General features: G+C 37.7%; 4 protein-coding genes across 6 annotated transcripts; 2 read left to right on the top strand and 2 right to left on the bottom strand.

Moving 5' to 3' along the window:
• Window positions 1-739: 739 nt before the first annotated feature.
• Window positions 740-3,164, top strand: EMB1417 (Pentatricopeptide repeat (PPR) superfamily protein). 2 transcript variants are annotated; one of them, XM_022285125.2, is made up of 6 exons: window positions 740-896; window positions 1,173-1,257; window positions 1,448-1,546; window positions 1,945-2,088; window positions 2,204-2,416; window positions 2,629-3,164. In XM_022285125.2, the coding sequence occupies exons 1-6, from the start codon at window positions 808-810 to the stop codon at window positions 3,025-3,027; spliced, it is 1,029 nt and encodes a 342-aa protein (XP_022140817.1). In that variant the 5' UTR covers window positions 740-807; the 3' UTR covers window positions 3,028-3,164. The 2 variants fall into 2 exon arrangements, with proteins under 2 accessions (XP_022140817.1, XP_087973904.1); XM_088117778.1 differs by lacking the exon at window positions 740-896 and adding an exon at window positions 1,024-1,045.
• A 381-nt stretch (window positions 3,165-3,545) lies between these two features.
• LOC111011490 (dnaJ protein ERDJ2) lies at window positions 3,546-8,239 on the bottom strand. 2 transcript variants are annotated; one of them, XM_022285269.2, is made up of 11 exons: window positions 8,085-8,239; window positions 7,153-7,383; window positions 6,973-7,068; window positions 6,728-6,848; window positions 6,534-6,640; window positions 6,206-6,423; window positions 5,730-5,907; window positions 5,497-5,616; window positions 5,038-5,124; window positions 4,728-4,838; window positions 3,546-4,530 (listed from the first exon to the last, which is right to left on the bottom strand). In XM_022285269.2, exons 2-11 carry the CDS (start codon window positions 7,336-7,338, stop codon window positions 3,697-3,699), a joined length of 2,058 nt encoding a protein of 685 aa, XP_022140961.1. In that variant the 5' UTR covers window positions 7,339-7,383; window positions 8,085-8,239; the 3' UTR covers window positions 3,546-3,696. The 2 variants fall into 2 exon arrangements, with proteins under 2 accessions (XP_022140961.1, XP_022140962.1); XM_022285270.2 differs by having other exon boundaries at window positions 7,153-7,435; window positions 8,085-8,219.
• Window positions 8,240-9,115: 876 nt separating this feature from the next.
• LOC111011683 (NADH-ubiquinone oxidoreductase-like protein) lies at window positions 9,116-10,726 on the top strand. The gene is made up of 2 exons (XM_022285544.2): window positions 9,116-9,505; window positions 10,348-10,726. Exons 1-2 carry the CDS (start codon window positions 9,193-9,195, stop codon window positions 10,539-10,541), a joined length of 507 nt encoding a protein of 168 aa, XP_022141236.1. The 5' UTR covers window positions 9,116-9,192; the 3' UTR covers window positions 10,542-10,726.
• Window positions 10,727-10,863: 137 nt separating this feature from the next.
• On the bottom strand, window positions 10,864-13,754 carry LOC111011682 (Pentatricopeptide repeat (PPR) superfamily protein). The gene has a single exon (XM_022285543.2). It carries the CDS (start codon window positions 13,577-13,579, stop codon window positions 10,922-10,924), a length of 2,658 nt encoding a protein of 885 aa, XP_022141235.1. The 5' UTR covers window positions 13,580-13,754; the 3' UTR covers window positions 10,864-10,921.
• Window positions 13,755-14,336: the final 582 nt, after the last annotated feature.

The following is a 14,336-nucleotide window of genomic DNA, read 5'->3' as shown; positions in this document are numbered from 1 at the left end:
CAAAGCCCAATGCAGTAATCTATTGGGCTGGGCCATTACATTACTCACGGTCAAATTGTCTTTGGCACAAGCCCAATGACAACAATCCATTGGGCCCGACACAATATGCAGCCCATTAGATTTTCCTTTTTATTACGTGGATTTAAAGTAAAAAGGTAGGCCCGCACTAAACCTAGGGCAACGATAATTAACATCGGTTCAATTTAAACTCACGATTTTTTTTGTCAAATAAGTACCTTTGACTAGTTGAATTATACTCAACGTACATTTGCTCCACTCACACACCATGAATATAGTAATGATTATATTAAGGCATTACAACTCATGAATATAGTAATTATGTCCTTAAAATAAATTTTTAATGCTTAAAATAAAATTTTGATAACAATAGAAAAGGTATACAAAATATTAGTAACTGAATGAAGCAAACCTTTTCCTGTCATCTAAAAATAGAGAGTGATTCAATTATTTGTGACTCAATTTTATCCCAACTTTTTCAACCTCGTAACTAACTTGTTAATAGATAAAAATATCTATTTGTTTTAACATTTGTGGAGTTTTGAAATTAAAAGAAAAAAAATATGTGAAATCAAATAGATTGTACCAATTGTCTAAAAGCTTTTTAAAATTTTATATGATTTAGCTGTGGAAATTCAATTTCTTCTTAAAACTAAGGAAGTTCAAATATGTTAGAAGTTTATGTAGGTACCTAAACTACATTTTAACCTTAAATAAAATGAATTAAAAAATATATTTGTTTTTGGTTGGAAACAGAAAATATCGAGAAAACAGAACGGAAAATGGGAGATGGAATTATGGAAAACATTTTTACTTCGTTCTTCAATGGCGCATTCTCCAGTCCAAGCATCGCTCTCGTCCTCCTCGGCTTCCAACCGGTATTACTCTGTCTTTCTCGTCATCTATCTTCTCAATCCATCTGTGTTTGGTTACTGAGAAAGTTAGGGAAAGAAATCGAGAAAATTGTTTTCAATTTCGATATGCTTTGTGCAAGAGGTTGAAACAAGTCTGCTTGCATCAGACCGAAGTACTTTTCTTCGTTTGAATACCGATATGTGCTTGGTTCTTCTTCTTCTTCCTAAGCTTCTAAAGATGGAGATTTGGAATTCAATTTATCGAAAACGATTGATATTTGTTTTCCTTTGCTGGCTCAGGATGCGTACTTTGATTTACTCTTTTCCAGTCATATCCAAAAGGATAGAATCTGTTAAATTTTCCTGGAGTGCAAGCAGTACAGTGGTAAGCCTTATCGTCAATTGTTTTGCTGCTAGCTAGAACTGAACTCGTGAAGAGTTATACTTATCGTGGTTTATTTTACAGTGTCCTGTTTTCTGATAAATGGAAATTGGATATCTGGAGTCACAAGTTGAGAGGCAAATTCTGACCTTCCCTTTCCCTTTCTTACACAATACTTTCGACTTTTTTGCAGGTATGCGCTGCAAAAGGTCCACGGCCGAGATATCCTCGGGTTTGGAAAACCCGAAAGAGAATTGGAACCATATCCAAGGCAGCAAAGCTTGTTGATTGTGTAAGCTCTCTTGCCTTTCTCTTACCAATTCCATTCCCACCATCCACAAAAAGAAGGGAGCCCCTATGCACATTCAAATTGGAATTCAATGGCAGAAAATCTTTCATTTCATCTTGATTCGATGCGTTTAGAGACTTCCTGTAGAAGTATATCGAGTGGTTTTAGGTTTTTCAGAATTACTTTCTAACGACATAACCAGACATTTAGTGCTTTTAATTGACGAAAATAGTTTTTCACTGTTTCAAAAATCAACACTAAACTCACCTTCAATAATGCTATCTATTTTTTTGTTTCTTGGGATCGCTTGGTAGGTATGGTGCTATTTTTGAACTTAAGTCATTTGCAGGATCGAGCAGTTTATTCGTTATCATTTTAAAAGTATTTACTTTTCCATTTAGGTCAAGGGACTGTCTAACGTCAAAGAGGAAGTTTATGGGGCTCTTGATTCCTTCATAGCCTGGGAACTAGAGTTTCCTCTTATTACTGTAAAGAAGGCCCTGAAGACCTTAGAGATTCAAAGAGAATGGAAGAGGATAATCCAGGTACTTTTTTCCTATATGGGATTTCTTACATGCTTTTTGTTCTTTCTATTATGCCCTTTTGTCCTGAGAATGTCTCCGATCAAATGAATTGAGCAAATTGGGTGCATTGTTGTAGTTGACAAAATGGATGTTAAGTAAAGGCCAAGGAAGAACAATGGGAAGCTATTTCACATTACTAAATGCCTTAGCTGAAGATGGAAGACTCGATGAAGCCGAAGAGCTTTGGAACAAATTGTTTTCTCAGTATCTGGAGAGCATGCCTCGGATGTTCTTTCATAAAATGATATCCCTCTATTATGACCAGGGCATGCACGACAAGTTATTCGAGGTATTCAGTTCTCCGCTTATTGTTACTGAAGCAGTTTCAACTGAATCAGCAATAAAGCTCTAAGTTTTCCTTCCCACTCCTAATCGAGAAAAAAAAAGGGGTTAAAGGCTATGATACATGGTGCATAGCATATTTTTAGTTACGATGGGTTATTTTAAGTTGACTTATTTTGGATTCCATAGATACTGAAATTCAAATGGGACTGTCCATAGGTATTTGCTGACATGGAAGAACTTGGAGTTCAACCAAATACGGAAATTGTCACTATGATAGGAAATGTCTTCCAAGAGTTGGGTATGTTTGATAAATATGAAAAGCTGAAGAAGAAATATCCTCCACTAAAATGGGAGTATCGATACGTTAAAGGAAAGCGTGTAAGAATACGAGCGAAGTACCTGAACGAATATGGTAATTCCAACAATGGTTCAAGTGAGCTGGACCAAAAAGATGACAGTTCAATCAAACTACTGGAGGAAGCTGAAACAGTTTCTAAGGATTCTAGTCTTGAAGATGAGGAAATGAGGGAAGACCCAGATGAAATATTGGAAGATGAAAGTAAGTTGGAGGCACCCGATTTTGAATACAATTTCATGGGGTATGGGCGATTGTAAATATACATATTTCTCATATGAAAAATCGCCCTCAATTTGTAGTGTAGACTTCTAATAAGATTTTTGTAATTTGAACAGATCATAGAGCCAATTCTCTTTATTTCAGCCTTCAATATTATAATGCTCGATCGAGCGTATGACCTAGGCTTATGATAAACAAGATGAATCCAGGAGTTGTATCAATTATTGGTTTAAATTGTCATTGACATGATTGGAAGGGTTATTCCATTGGGAATGTGCGAACTTTGTCGATGACAAAATATTGTCATTGATAAAGTAACTCACTTTCAAAGTTTATGAAAATAACAAAATATAAGAAATAAAAAAAATAATATTCTGTTTGTTTGAGAAATATGTACATAAAAAAGTCAGGTAAAAGCTGGGAAATAAATCGTAAAATTAGATGAACTAGAGACCTGAAATTGCCGATTGTTTGTTACTTTCAAATCAATTGAAAATCGTCATGAAAAATTGCTTGGAAAAAAGAGGTAATAAATATAGTCTGATACTCCAGCATATTCTGTTTTAAAAGTCAATCTCATTGCCGTAAAACTTCTAAACTGGTATATAGAGACAAAAAAAGAAGTTCTAATGAACTATCACTGTGGGGCATTCACCCTGAGAGAGAGGTGGGGAGGGGGTTGTCTCACTAAATAACAGAATGGTTTTTCATTCATCATCAGAGCCAGAGCCTTCTGAACTAGAACTCTGCTGCTTATGCGCTTTTCCATTGGCAACAGGGCCCTTCTTTTTTACATCTGGTTCATCAGCTTCGTCTTCGCTGTACTCGCTCTCGTAATCATCATATTCTTCTTCATCATTTTCCTCTTCCTCTTCAATACCATCATCCATAACTGGTCCTTCTTCTGCCATGAAGCCACCACGGGTGCCAGCCCGAGTTCGTTTCAAGATTTTCAATTTCAGGTTTGTCTTGTTATCGCAACCGATCCAAGAATCACACAGGCAGTAACAAGTCAAATTGTAGTTCCCTTCAGCTGGGGCATGGAACTTGCCTAGAACCAGTCTAGATCCAGCTTTTACCTTCTCTACTGCTTCTCTTACTGCAGCACTCGTCTCCTTCACACTTGCTCCAGATCCCTCCATTTGTTCCTCAATTGCCTTGGAAGCTGCAGTTATGGCCGTAGCCTCGTCCATGAAACTAACCTTCTGATAAAACCAAACATTGTTTGAATTTGGGTCTGCAAGCAGGAACCAGAAATTTTCTTCTTTGTGAAATGGGTAGAAGGGGGCATGTGGGAGAGCACCCACCAGCCCGTTACGGCGTTCGAGAGTCACCCAAGCCTGAATGGTGACAGTATCGCCCTCCTGTATACCCTCTTCACCTTCTGTTTCACATGTGACAGTCACTGTAATGGAAGGCATCATTTCCAGCACCGTTTCAACATCTTGTACTTCAGCAGGCGAGAAACTAGCCACCTGAGTAAGCAGCTCAGCACGCTCTTCTTGAGCCAGTTTTTGAAGATCCTCAAATGCTCTCACTTTCTGTATTAAAGTATTCAAAATAAAATTAAACAAAAAAACACGCATTAGAATAGCAAGAAGTCATGGAAGGAATGAAAATTGAACAAATGAAAAAAAGAATAGTCAATAGTTCATTATCTGGCCTCCTTGAACAAAAAAAAATAAAAAATAAAAAAACTCTGAGTTCGTGCTTCAAAATTACATTGTGTCTAACTTACCTTACGGGCTATCTTCTTGACAACAACTTCGCTAAAATGTGGCAACTGTAGAAACGGTGCAATACCTTCAGAGGATCCTCCAGTGGCCTTTCTTGTACTAAGAGGAACAGCCTGAATTGAAGAACATATGATACGGATCCAGATACATTAATGCGGCAGAAGAATGTGAGACATATTTGACAAACAAAATGCAAGGGTGCTGCACCAGTACTGAAGGATCTAGACACGCCTTGAAAAGATAGTACCCAAGTGACTTCCAATGCATTATTTGAGAAAATTATGATGACAATACCATTCAGATTACATTTACCTGAATGATACATTGTGAGAGCTCAATGACCCCAGTTGCAGGACGTAGCCATCCTTGTCCTTGAACATTCCGTGGGATCAGTGCCATCTACACATAAGTAAGAAGAGAATCAAGCATATTAGAACTGGAAAATTAGGAGCTACAAGTCTATCTTAGAACAAAATGCCATATGATTACATGACAGCCTAGTTGGACAGGATCAAGACCACGTCAAAGAACGGTCCTTTAACAATATTTTCCAACCATTAGGATTAAGATTGAGCACATTATTCCTGGAAAGAATCATTCCTTATCAACCACATAATTGCCTTTCACAATTTTTCATCAAAAGCTGAAAGTACTGTTGAATGCTCAACATACATGATATTATGATACAACACAAGATTCAACACTAAATGCAGCTGGCAAAAATTCAAAAGATGCAGATAACTAACTTAGGACAAGAATTCTTCAGCTCACCTTCATTAATTCTTCAAGAAGACGAGGAGCAAGTTCCAGCACATGTTTAAAGTCCCCGTGCAAAGGAGGAGGCAAGTTGGAAAATTCACGAGTTAATTGAGCTTGGATCAACAATTGTGTCTAAATGAAGAATGGCAAATATGTAAAATCATGAGTGTATGCATAAATTCCAAATGTCAGAAAGAAAGAAAAATTTTAAGCCACCGAACAAAGCAGCAACGAGCAGAAATTACTTTAACAAGGGCTGGATGTTGCTTCCAAAACTTTGCCTGCTCTTGTTTAATGTTCTTAAGGTCAAGATTCAACTCACTCCTAACTAGTCCAAATATCTTTTGAAGGGGGTCATTGTCTGTCCTACGAACTGGCATTTCCACATACTCAGCTGCCTTTATGAAGACATCCATTACTTTGCTGTGTAGCCAAATTTATTAATAATGTTAAGAAAATAGAAAAGCATAGGATCTACGTCATGAATGAGTGCAGAAGACTTTTCTTTGCCTTTTTGATATGGTAATGCACAAAAGATGTCTTATTTTATTCTGGAATAACAAAGAATGTGTAACCAAAAAAATTGAGAGCAAATAAGAAGAATGCTCATGGATATCATCTACCTGGATATTAGGCTGTCTTTAAAATCAATTTAAATTGAATTATCTAGTCTTTCTTATCCTAAAAAATGATGACGGCCAATACTTTTGATTAAAGATACCTTGGAGCTAAAGAAGGCTTCATGAAGTAATAATATGTGGAAAGTGTCTGACGCATGACATAGTTTCCAGTGTATTTTGACGACCTTGAAAGATATACAACGGCTATTACCAAGGGCAAGATAATACAAACTCCAACAATCCACAGTAAAAGTATCCCACCAGATGCCCCATCAATATGTAGTAAGAATTGAGGGAGTGCTATTCCCATTTGAAACCCCTGCGCCAACATATTACGAAGAAGTTTAAACGCTAAAGGGCACAAAATCTGAAATCTATCAAAGATAGTTTCTCATTTCCCACAAAAAGGAGAGGGGGTTGTCAAATAACCTGCTTGCCATCTGGATGGCCATATTTTTCATAATTTTCACGGGATATCGGATCTGTCAAAGCTTGATAAGCCTTGGATATGAACTCCACGAAGTATTTGTGGGCCTCTGAGTAAAAGACGCGAAGGAAAACATTAGCTGAGATCTCCGAAGATTAGAAAATAGATGGGACACTAAATAATTGAAATACCTAACCTGGATCCGGATTTTTATCTGGATGGTATAGGATAGAAAGTCTCCTGTATGCCTTCTTTATATCTGCATCCGAAGCCCCATTTTCCAATCCCAGAATACTAAATGGCTCAAAGACTTGGATCTGTGCAATTATAATAAGATTATATTTCACTCCAAGATTGGTTATGATGTATTTAAGCATGCAGAAAAATAATTACTTTCAGAATATAAAATTTTTTCCTCACTAAAGCTTGAACACAATTTACCTCCCGGCTCATATTTTTAATGTAGTAGACCAACACGATCATGAAGATCCAAAGAAGTACTAGTGTTAAGTTGCTGTAAGTTGAGAAATTTGCTATCTGCAAAATGTAACGAAACAAACATTTGAAAAAAAACACACTTAATATTTGATCAGATTATAGACTGTCGTTGAGAGAACTTACTCGCTTAAATATTGACTTGCGGTACTTCCCTGAACGGGTGCATTCAGAACACTGGCAATGTATAATCTTTGCTTTCTTCGATGCAGCACGACAAAGCTTAAGAATTGTATAAGGCACCAGAGGCAGTGCCATTATTGTCAAAATAAAAATTGGAAACAAGGCACTATTCTCTTCCGAAGTAGCCATGGAAACCTTTTTTCAGCTGTGCCTTCAGTCTACTTTCTACTATGTCTGCAGAACTTACCACGTTATAAGTTTATAACAACGGGACAATGAAGAGAATCTAGCATATCATAAAGGAGTTTTTGCATTAGCTTATCCAACTTTGAAAGCTAAATGAATTTCAGAAACAAAGAAAATAATAAATTTTGAGATTACAAGAGTATCTTGGTTGACCACATCATGAATTATTTGTAGACTGCATGCAACTTTAGGTAACCACGGCATTAAATAAGAAACATATATCAACAATATCTTCATAATTGTAGGAAAAGTTGAAAGATATATCAACAATAGCTCCAGAAAATCATACAGCTAGCCGTAATCTAGCGTATACTCTCCAAATAGATCAATTTCGCCTTTAAAACCCCGCATCCTACCCACGAAATACAAAAGTAGCATTTAACCACCATCAGCTGATAGAGATAGAGATAGGGCTCAAAACCCATTGAAATTGAAGTCTACACGATTTGAGCTACACCAATAGATACTCAAATACGAACATGATTTCAATCCATATAAATCGGCATCAATCTCAGAAAAATCGGTACAGAAACATCAGCGTCAGAATGAATAATTAATCAAATTAATTCAATTACACGCAGGATGCTATACGGAAAGATGGAAAGGGGAAAATTCAGAATATCTCGACGCCGACGACAGAAAATGTCTGATTTGAGCAAGAGAATTGCAAAATAAAAAGGAAAAGTAACCTTAATAATGTGAAATCGAGTCGGCGATCTGCTAAGCCAGTGCCAGTTCCGTCTGGTGGCTCAACTACGAAGCGAGAGAATGCTTATTGGGAGGAGAAAGATTGAAAGAAAAAATTAAAATTAAAATTATATTTATTTAATTTTTTCGAGTCTGAGATCTGAAATTTTAAGAATATATATAGTTTTCCAACTTTAGCCTTGAAAGATCGACGGCTGGTATTTGAGAATTGACCTGAATAATCACCGTAGACGTTGATATTTTATTTTATGGTTGTTTAATAAAAACGAGAAAATGGATGATGCGAAATAGCTAACGATTGACCAATCGAAAAAGCGTTCCGGTCCAAGTGGCGAACTTATGTGGATTTACATTCTCAAAGAAAAAACTCAATTTTCCATTAGCATAAATATGTTTTTGGTTTTACAACATAATTAAAATCATTTAGCACTTTTAATAATTAATCAAATTATACAAGAATATATATCAAATAATTAGTATATCAAATTCCTAATTAACAAATAAATTAGTTTTCTCCTACCACCCAAAAAAAAAAAATCACCGATTCGCCATGGTAACCACAACTTGAGTATTGGTTTTGTAGAGTTTTTTTTTTTTTTTACTTTAATATTATATAATATAATATAATTATATAACAAATTAAGAGAGAAATTTTGAATTTACTACTCGAAATAAAAAAGTATATATGTCTAACCACTCAAGTAACGATTTCAAAACTTAACTGAAATCAAAATTTTAAAGTTAAATTCAACCCATCCTCCAGCTAAGTAAAATGGGTTTTTTCCCTCTGCTTTGTGGAGGGAAGTAAAATAGATTATCCCACCTATAATTATAATTATAAAGAAACTGCAAAATGGAGTATTTTCCAAATTATCGAATATTATGGGCTAGGCCCAGTAAGTCAACCTTTTGAAAATGGGCTCAAAGGCTAGGTAAAAGTGATCCTGTTTGAAAATGGGCTTGAGGCCCACTAAGATCCATCCCGTTCGAATCTCAACGGAGAGAGAGAGCCCCTCCTGTATCAACAACGCGCCTGGCAAGTCACGACTGAGAGAGTGATCAGGAGAGAGACACAGAGTTTTTCCGACGATGTTTCTGCGAGTGATCGGACGGCCATTACTGGCCAAGGTGAAGCAGACGACCGGGATCGTAGGTCTGGAGGTCGTCCCTAACGCGAGAGAGGTATTGATCGGTCTTTACTCTAAAACCCTAAAGGAGATCCAGGCTGTTCCCGAGGACGAAGGATACCGTAAGGCGGTCGAGAGCTTCACGCGCCACCGCTTGAAGGTTTGCCAGGAGGAAGACGACTGGGAGAAAATTGAGAAGCGGCTTGGCTGTGGCCAGGTGGAGGAGCTCATCGAGGAGGCTCAGGACGAGCTCAAGCTCATTGCTAAAATGATCGGTATGTATTTAATTTTAATATGCAGTCAATTCCCGTTTCATTTTCATTTGAATTCTGGTTCCGTTTACGATGGAATGTAAGAATTGGTAAAGGAATCTAGCAGGATTTGCGAGTTATATAATGTTTATATCTCTGCATTGCGTCGAAATGATGAAAACCGAACCTTTTTAGCTCAATTTTCGTAGGAAAACTCACGACTGCGAACTTTGAGGTGTTTGTTATTGTGAGTTTTGTATGTTGATGAGAACTTGTAGGGAATAGGATGGAGATTCGCGATTTAATTTAACAAGTATTGAGTGTCAAAGAATGCCATTTGCATCTTGTGTTGTGCTGGAAAAAGTGGGTTACTAATACTTAAAGATTAGACTGTAATTATCCTTCTTCCATCGTTACCCTCTTCTTGGCTCGTTGAATCATTGGCCTCATGGCGTAATGGCAATCCCCGATTTCATTTTTCTCTTAACCTGGGATCATTGGCTGTAAGATTAGTTGTCTACTCATTTTTTTCTGTAAGATTAGTATCGTACTAGATTTATATTTTCTCAATAGATGAATCTGAGGTCATTCGCTGGACTGTCTCCTTGAGCATCATTTGGGTAATTGGATTACTACCTAACGTCCTGAAGTGTTAATGTCTCTTAACTTCTGAAGTTGATTTCTTGTTCTCACCAAGATGAATGAATGAATATCGCATATTCAAAGGAATCATGATCTAGTCTGGAAGTTTGAAATCTCTGCAGTGATGACAGAAATTTTATAGATAGAGATTTACCGACTTCTTTTTTCCAGTTATCACAATATTTCTATAGTTATGTTATCAATTAGTTATCTCAAATATGCAGAGTGGGATCCCTGGGGTGTTCCTGATGACTATGAATGTGAAGTGATCGAGAACGACGCTTCGGTACCCAAGCATATTCCTCTGCACCGACCAGGTCCTCTCCCGGAAGAGTTCTACAAAACGCTGGAAGCCATCGGTGGTGGTAGTTCGCAAAAGGTAGAGACAGCCGAAAAAGCATCTCAGGTGACAGAGTGACCCTTTTTTACCATTTGGAGGCTTCGAGTTTCGGAATCGAAAGCTGTTCTTTGTTTTTGCCCTTGATGTTATCTAATTATGTTTGTTCTCCAATAGAGTGCCTGTATGCAGGAATGATTGTTGACAAAGTCGCGTACTTCAATAATCTTTACCCAATTCTGGAATTACATAAATTTACCTTTTCATTGCCTTGTCTAAATTTTACTGTGCGCATCAACCCCATGGATAGGTTTTGAGAATGACCAATTTGAATATGTATATTCTGGCCCCAATTGCTGGATATGATTAATCAAACCAATTACAAAATAGAAATTTGAGAATAAGTATCAATTAAGATGGATTTTGGACAGCCACAGAGCCTCCATATATAGTAGCAGGGTTCATGATCTTGAGTAGTGCCTGCAAGAGCAGCTGCCATTTTTGAACACATGGAGTCTACTCCCATCTCTCACAACTATTTCTCTCTCTGCAACCTTTGTGACAAGCAATATAAAGTCATGACATTCTCTGCAAATGCTTATGTTCTTCATTATACGTATAACAGCTTTTGGTGGCAAATTGATAAGACCAAATGCAAGAGCTAGTTTTTCACTGTGATGAGATGAATTTTCATCGCCATGATACAAAAATCCCCTAACCTTGAACTCAGCTTTGAGGAATTCTAGTTTTTCTTGGATATCATTGATCTGAGGGTGTGATCTATCTCCTGTGATGAAGAGATGAATACTATTGCTTAATTCTGTCCAGCTCTGGCTGGGACTCTTCCTCACTCCACGATCCCGCATTAGCTTACGAGTTTCTTTGCTCAAATCGGGTCGGTTCAATTCATCGTACAAGTTGGCCAGAAGCAAATAGAAAGATGAATCATATGGGTCAAGTTGAAGGCCTCTTCTTGCGACATCTTCTCCAAGCAGCATGTTTTTGTGCAATTTACAGGCGCTCAACAATGTCTTGTAGATCTTGGCATCTGCCTCGAATGGCATTGATTCAACAACTTCCATCGCCTTCTCTAGCTGTCCAGCGCGGCCAAGGAGATCAACTAAACAAACATAATGATCCAATTCTGGTTCTACATAATGTATTTCTCTCATAGATTGGAAATAATGCATGCCAAAATCAACCAAACCACCCTGACTGCAAGCTGAAAGTATCAATAGGAACGTGATAGAATCGGGCTTCAGGCCAGCCAATCTCATATTATCGAAGGCAGAGAGAGCGGAGGAGACATGCCCATTGAGTGCTAATACAGATATCATTCCGTTCCAAGAAACCACATCTGGTTCGGTTATTTCTTCAAAAGCTTTTTGAGCATCCTTCAAGCATCCAACCTTGCCATACAAGTCAATCAAACTATTTTTAACTGAACGGGTGTTATATAAGCCATACTTCAAAGAATAACAGTGAAGTTGCTCCCCAATTTTAACTGTGCCTAGGCCAGTTGCTGCAGATATCAAGCTTGCCAAGCTAACCTCATCCTTCCTAACATTATCATCACGCATGGAACTTATGGTTTTTAGTGCCATTTCATGATCACCCATCTGATTCAATCTCGTTGCTAGGCTGGTGTAAGTGATGGCATCTCGATGATTCATTGTGCTAATCACTCGCCAAGCTTCATCCACCATCCTAGATCGAGCATAAGCATCCACAAGAGCATTCCCAACAATGATATCATGGTGAGCTCTAATTTTTAGTATATATCCATGGAACATCGATGTTCGATTTTGTGATTTTGCTGAACTGCAGGCCCCAAGGATGCTAGAAAGAGTAAAAGAATTTGGCTGCACCCCTGCTGCTTGCATATCCAGAAAATATCTGTAACAATCTTGCTCACAACCATGTTCGGCTAGACCAGATATTAAAGAAGTCCAACAAATAACATTTGGGGAAGTTATTGTCCTAAACACTCTCAAGGCATCGTTTATTGAGTCAGAACATTTCATGTACATATTAATTAGTGCACTCCCAGCGCAAACATCAGCCTCCAAACCAGCCAAGATTACCTGCAAGTGGATTTGCTTCCCTAATTCAAGTGATGGTATCAATGTACAGGCACTTAACACACTGGAATATGTGAAACTGTTGGGCGGAATTCCAGATATCCTCATCTCCTGTAATGTAGCAATAGCTTCCTTTACCTTCAGATTCTGATTGAAGCAAGAGATGATAGAGGTCCATAGATGCACATCTTTCTCAGCCGTCTGATTTGCCACCTTCATAGCATCTTCTAATTCTTGGTATCTCGAGTACATATCAACAAGGGTCGTCTTCAAAAGTACGTTCAGATCGACTCCAAATGTTATCACATGATTATGGAGTAATTTCCCATATTTCAAATCCAGAAAGTTGATTGTGGCTAAAAGTTTTGTAAAAGTGAACTCATTAGGAGTGACCCCAGACTCAATCATAGTGATATATAATTGCAGAGCCTCATTCCATTTCTGTGCTTGCACCAATGAAGAAATCGTCGCGGTCCAAGTAACGGTATCAGCATTGTCCATATTTCTGAAAACTTCACAAGCTTCCTCAGTGCAATCACACTTTGCATACATATCAATCAAGGTGCAGCCCAGAACTGGCTTCGACTCAAAGCCACCCTTTATGGCATAACCATGGACACAAGCTCCAAGCTCCAGTTCTCCAGTTTCCGAGCATGAACGGAGCAAAGTTGAAAGTGTGAACTCGTTTGGACAATGACCCAATATAACCATCAAATCAAACAATTCAAAAGCCTCAATGTAGCTTCTGTTCCTAACATAAGCAGCCTGCATTGTAGTCCAGGACACCACATCTTTGTCAGGCATTTCATCAAACAGGTTGCGTGCTTGTTTCAGCCCAAACCGTTTCGCATAAAGAGTAAGCAAGTTATTGCTCAGATACAGATTACCATAAAGACCGAGCTTGATAATTGGGCTATGAACACAAATGCCCTCTTTTAATGATTTCGAATTGCAGATTGAAATGAGATGAGAGCAGGTTTCTTCCAGACGATTGAGTTCGTTTCTGTTTAGAAACTTGGGAACTGTTCTACATATCATATTTTTTCTTGCAAGGCTTGGATGATAGTTGGAGTTAAAAAGAAAGAAGCAGAGAAGAGGCTGAGTTGCGAAATGGTTGGCAAATACCTTCAACTATGTATAGGATCAGCGGCAACCAATAACGTACTCCTGTGTAATAGTAATCTGGGTATTTGAATTTTTTTCCCTTAATCATAAGTTTAGTTACTCACCTAAGGTTTGTGTAAAAAAAAATAATAATAAAAATAAATAAATAAAAAATAAAAAATTCTCATTGAATTTTACAACAAAATAGGTCATAAACTTGATTGACTTTCCATTGTTATTCTATGAGTTTCCTTTGTCAACCAAATGTAGTAGGGTCAGGCGGTTGGCCCGTGAATAATCGAGGTGCACGCAGCCCAGAAACACGGATATAAAAAAAATTGTTAATCTAATAAATTTATTGTCCGCCTCAATTTAAATTTGAAGCACATGGCCCAACCAAAAGGTATATTACTACTGTAAAAATTCATAAAGGTGAAAACGTTCACCTTCATCTACACAACCTTATCATGATCTAATTTCATCAGTCCAAGGCATTGAGAATTTGCCTTCGAGGGTAAATCATTCTCGGAGACAAGCCCCAACTCAAATTTCTTTGCCACTGAAAATCAAAATCCAACCCAACAAAGAAGGGAGTGATCCTGTGTCCTTCAAGAATTTTAGGCTAGGAAGCCTTGATTGATCCAACTACAAATTCTCCTCAAACGATGGAGTTAGAGTCTGCCCCCGTCAA

The sequence above is a fragment of the Momordica charantia genome, assembly GCF_013281855.1.
Source record: "Momordica charantia cultivar OHB3-1 chromosome 10 unlocalized genomic scaffold, Mcharantia_2.0 BLBB01000010.1, whole genome shotgun sequence".
In the NCBI taxonomy this organism is placed as follows: domain Eukaryota; kingdom Viridiplantae; phylum Streptophyta; class Magnoliopsida; order Cucurbitales; family Cucurbitaceae; genus Momordica; species Momordica charantia.
The sequence above is the reverse complement of the archived record's forward strand: the minus strand, read 5'-3'. Positions and strand labels throughout refer to the sequence as shown.

Coding starts and splice junctions, on each gene's coding strand:
- EMB1417 (XM_022285125.2), top strand. CDS start 808: ATGGAATTATGGAAAACATTTTTACTTCGTTCTTCAATGGCGCATTCT. Junction 1,547..1,944: donor CAGCAAAGCTTGTTGATTGT/GTAAGCTCTCTT, acceptor TTTTCCATTTAG/GTCAAGGGACTGTCTAACGT. Junction 2,089..2,203: donor AATGGAAGAGGATAATCCAG/GTACTTTTTTCC, acceptor GCATTGTTGTAG/TTGACAAAATGGATGTTAAG.
- LOC111011683 (XM_022285544.2), top strand. CDS start 9,193: ATGTTTCTGCGAGTGATCGGACGGCCATTACTGGCCAAGGTGAAGCAG. Junction 9,506..10,347: donor GCTCATTGCTAAAATGATCG/GTATGTATTTAA, acceptor TCAAATATGCAG/AGTGGGATCCCTGGGGTGTT.
- LOC111011682 (XM_022285543.2), bottom strand. CDS start 13,579: ATGATATGTAGAACAGTTCCCAAGTTTCTAAACAGAAACGAACTCAAT.
- LOC111011490 (XM_022285269.2), bottom strand. CDS start 7,338: ATGGCTACTTCGGAAGAGAATAGTGCCTTGTTTCCAATTTTTATTTTG. Junction 7,069..7,152: donor GCAAGTCAATATTTAAGCGA/GTAAGTTCTCTC, acceptor TACATTTTGCAG/ATAGCAAATTTCTCAACTTA. Junction 6,641..6,727: donor AGATAAAAATCCGGATCCAG/GTTAGGTATTTC, acceptor TCTTTTACTCAG/AGGCCCACAAATACTTCGTG.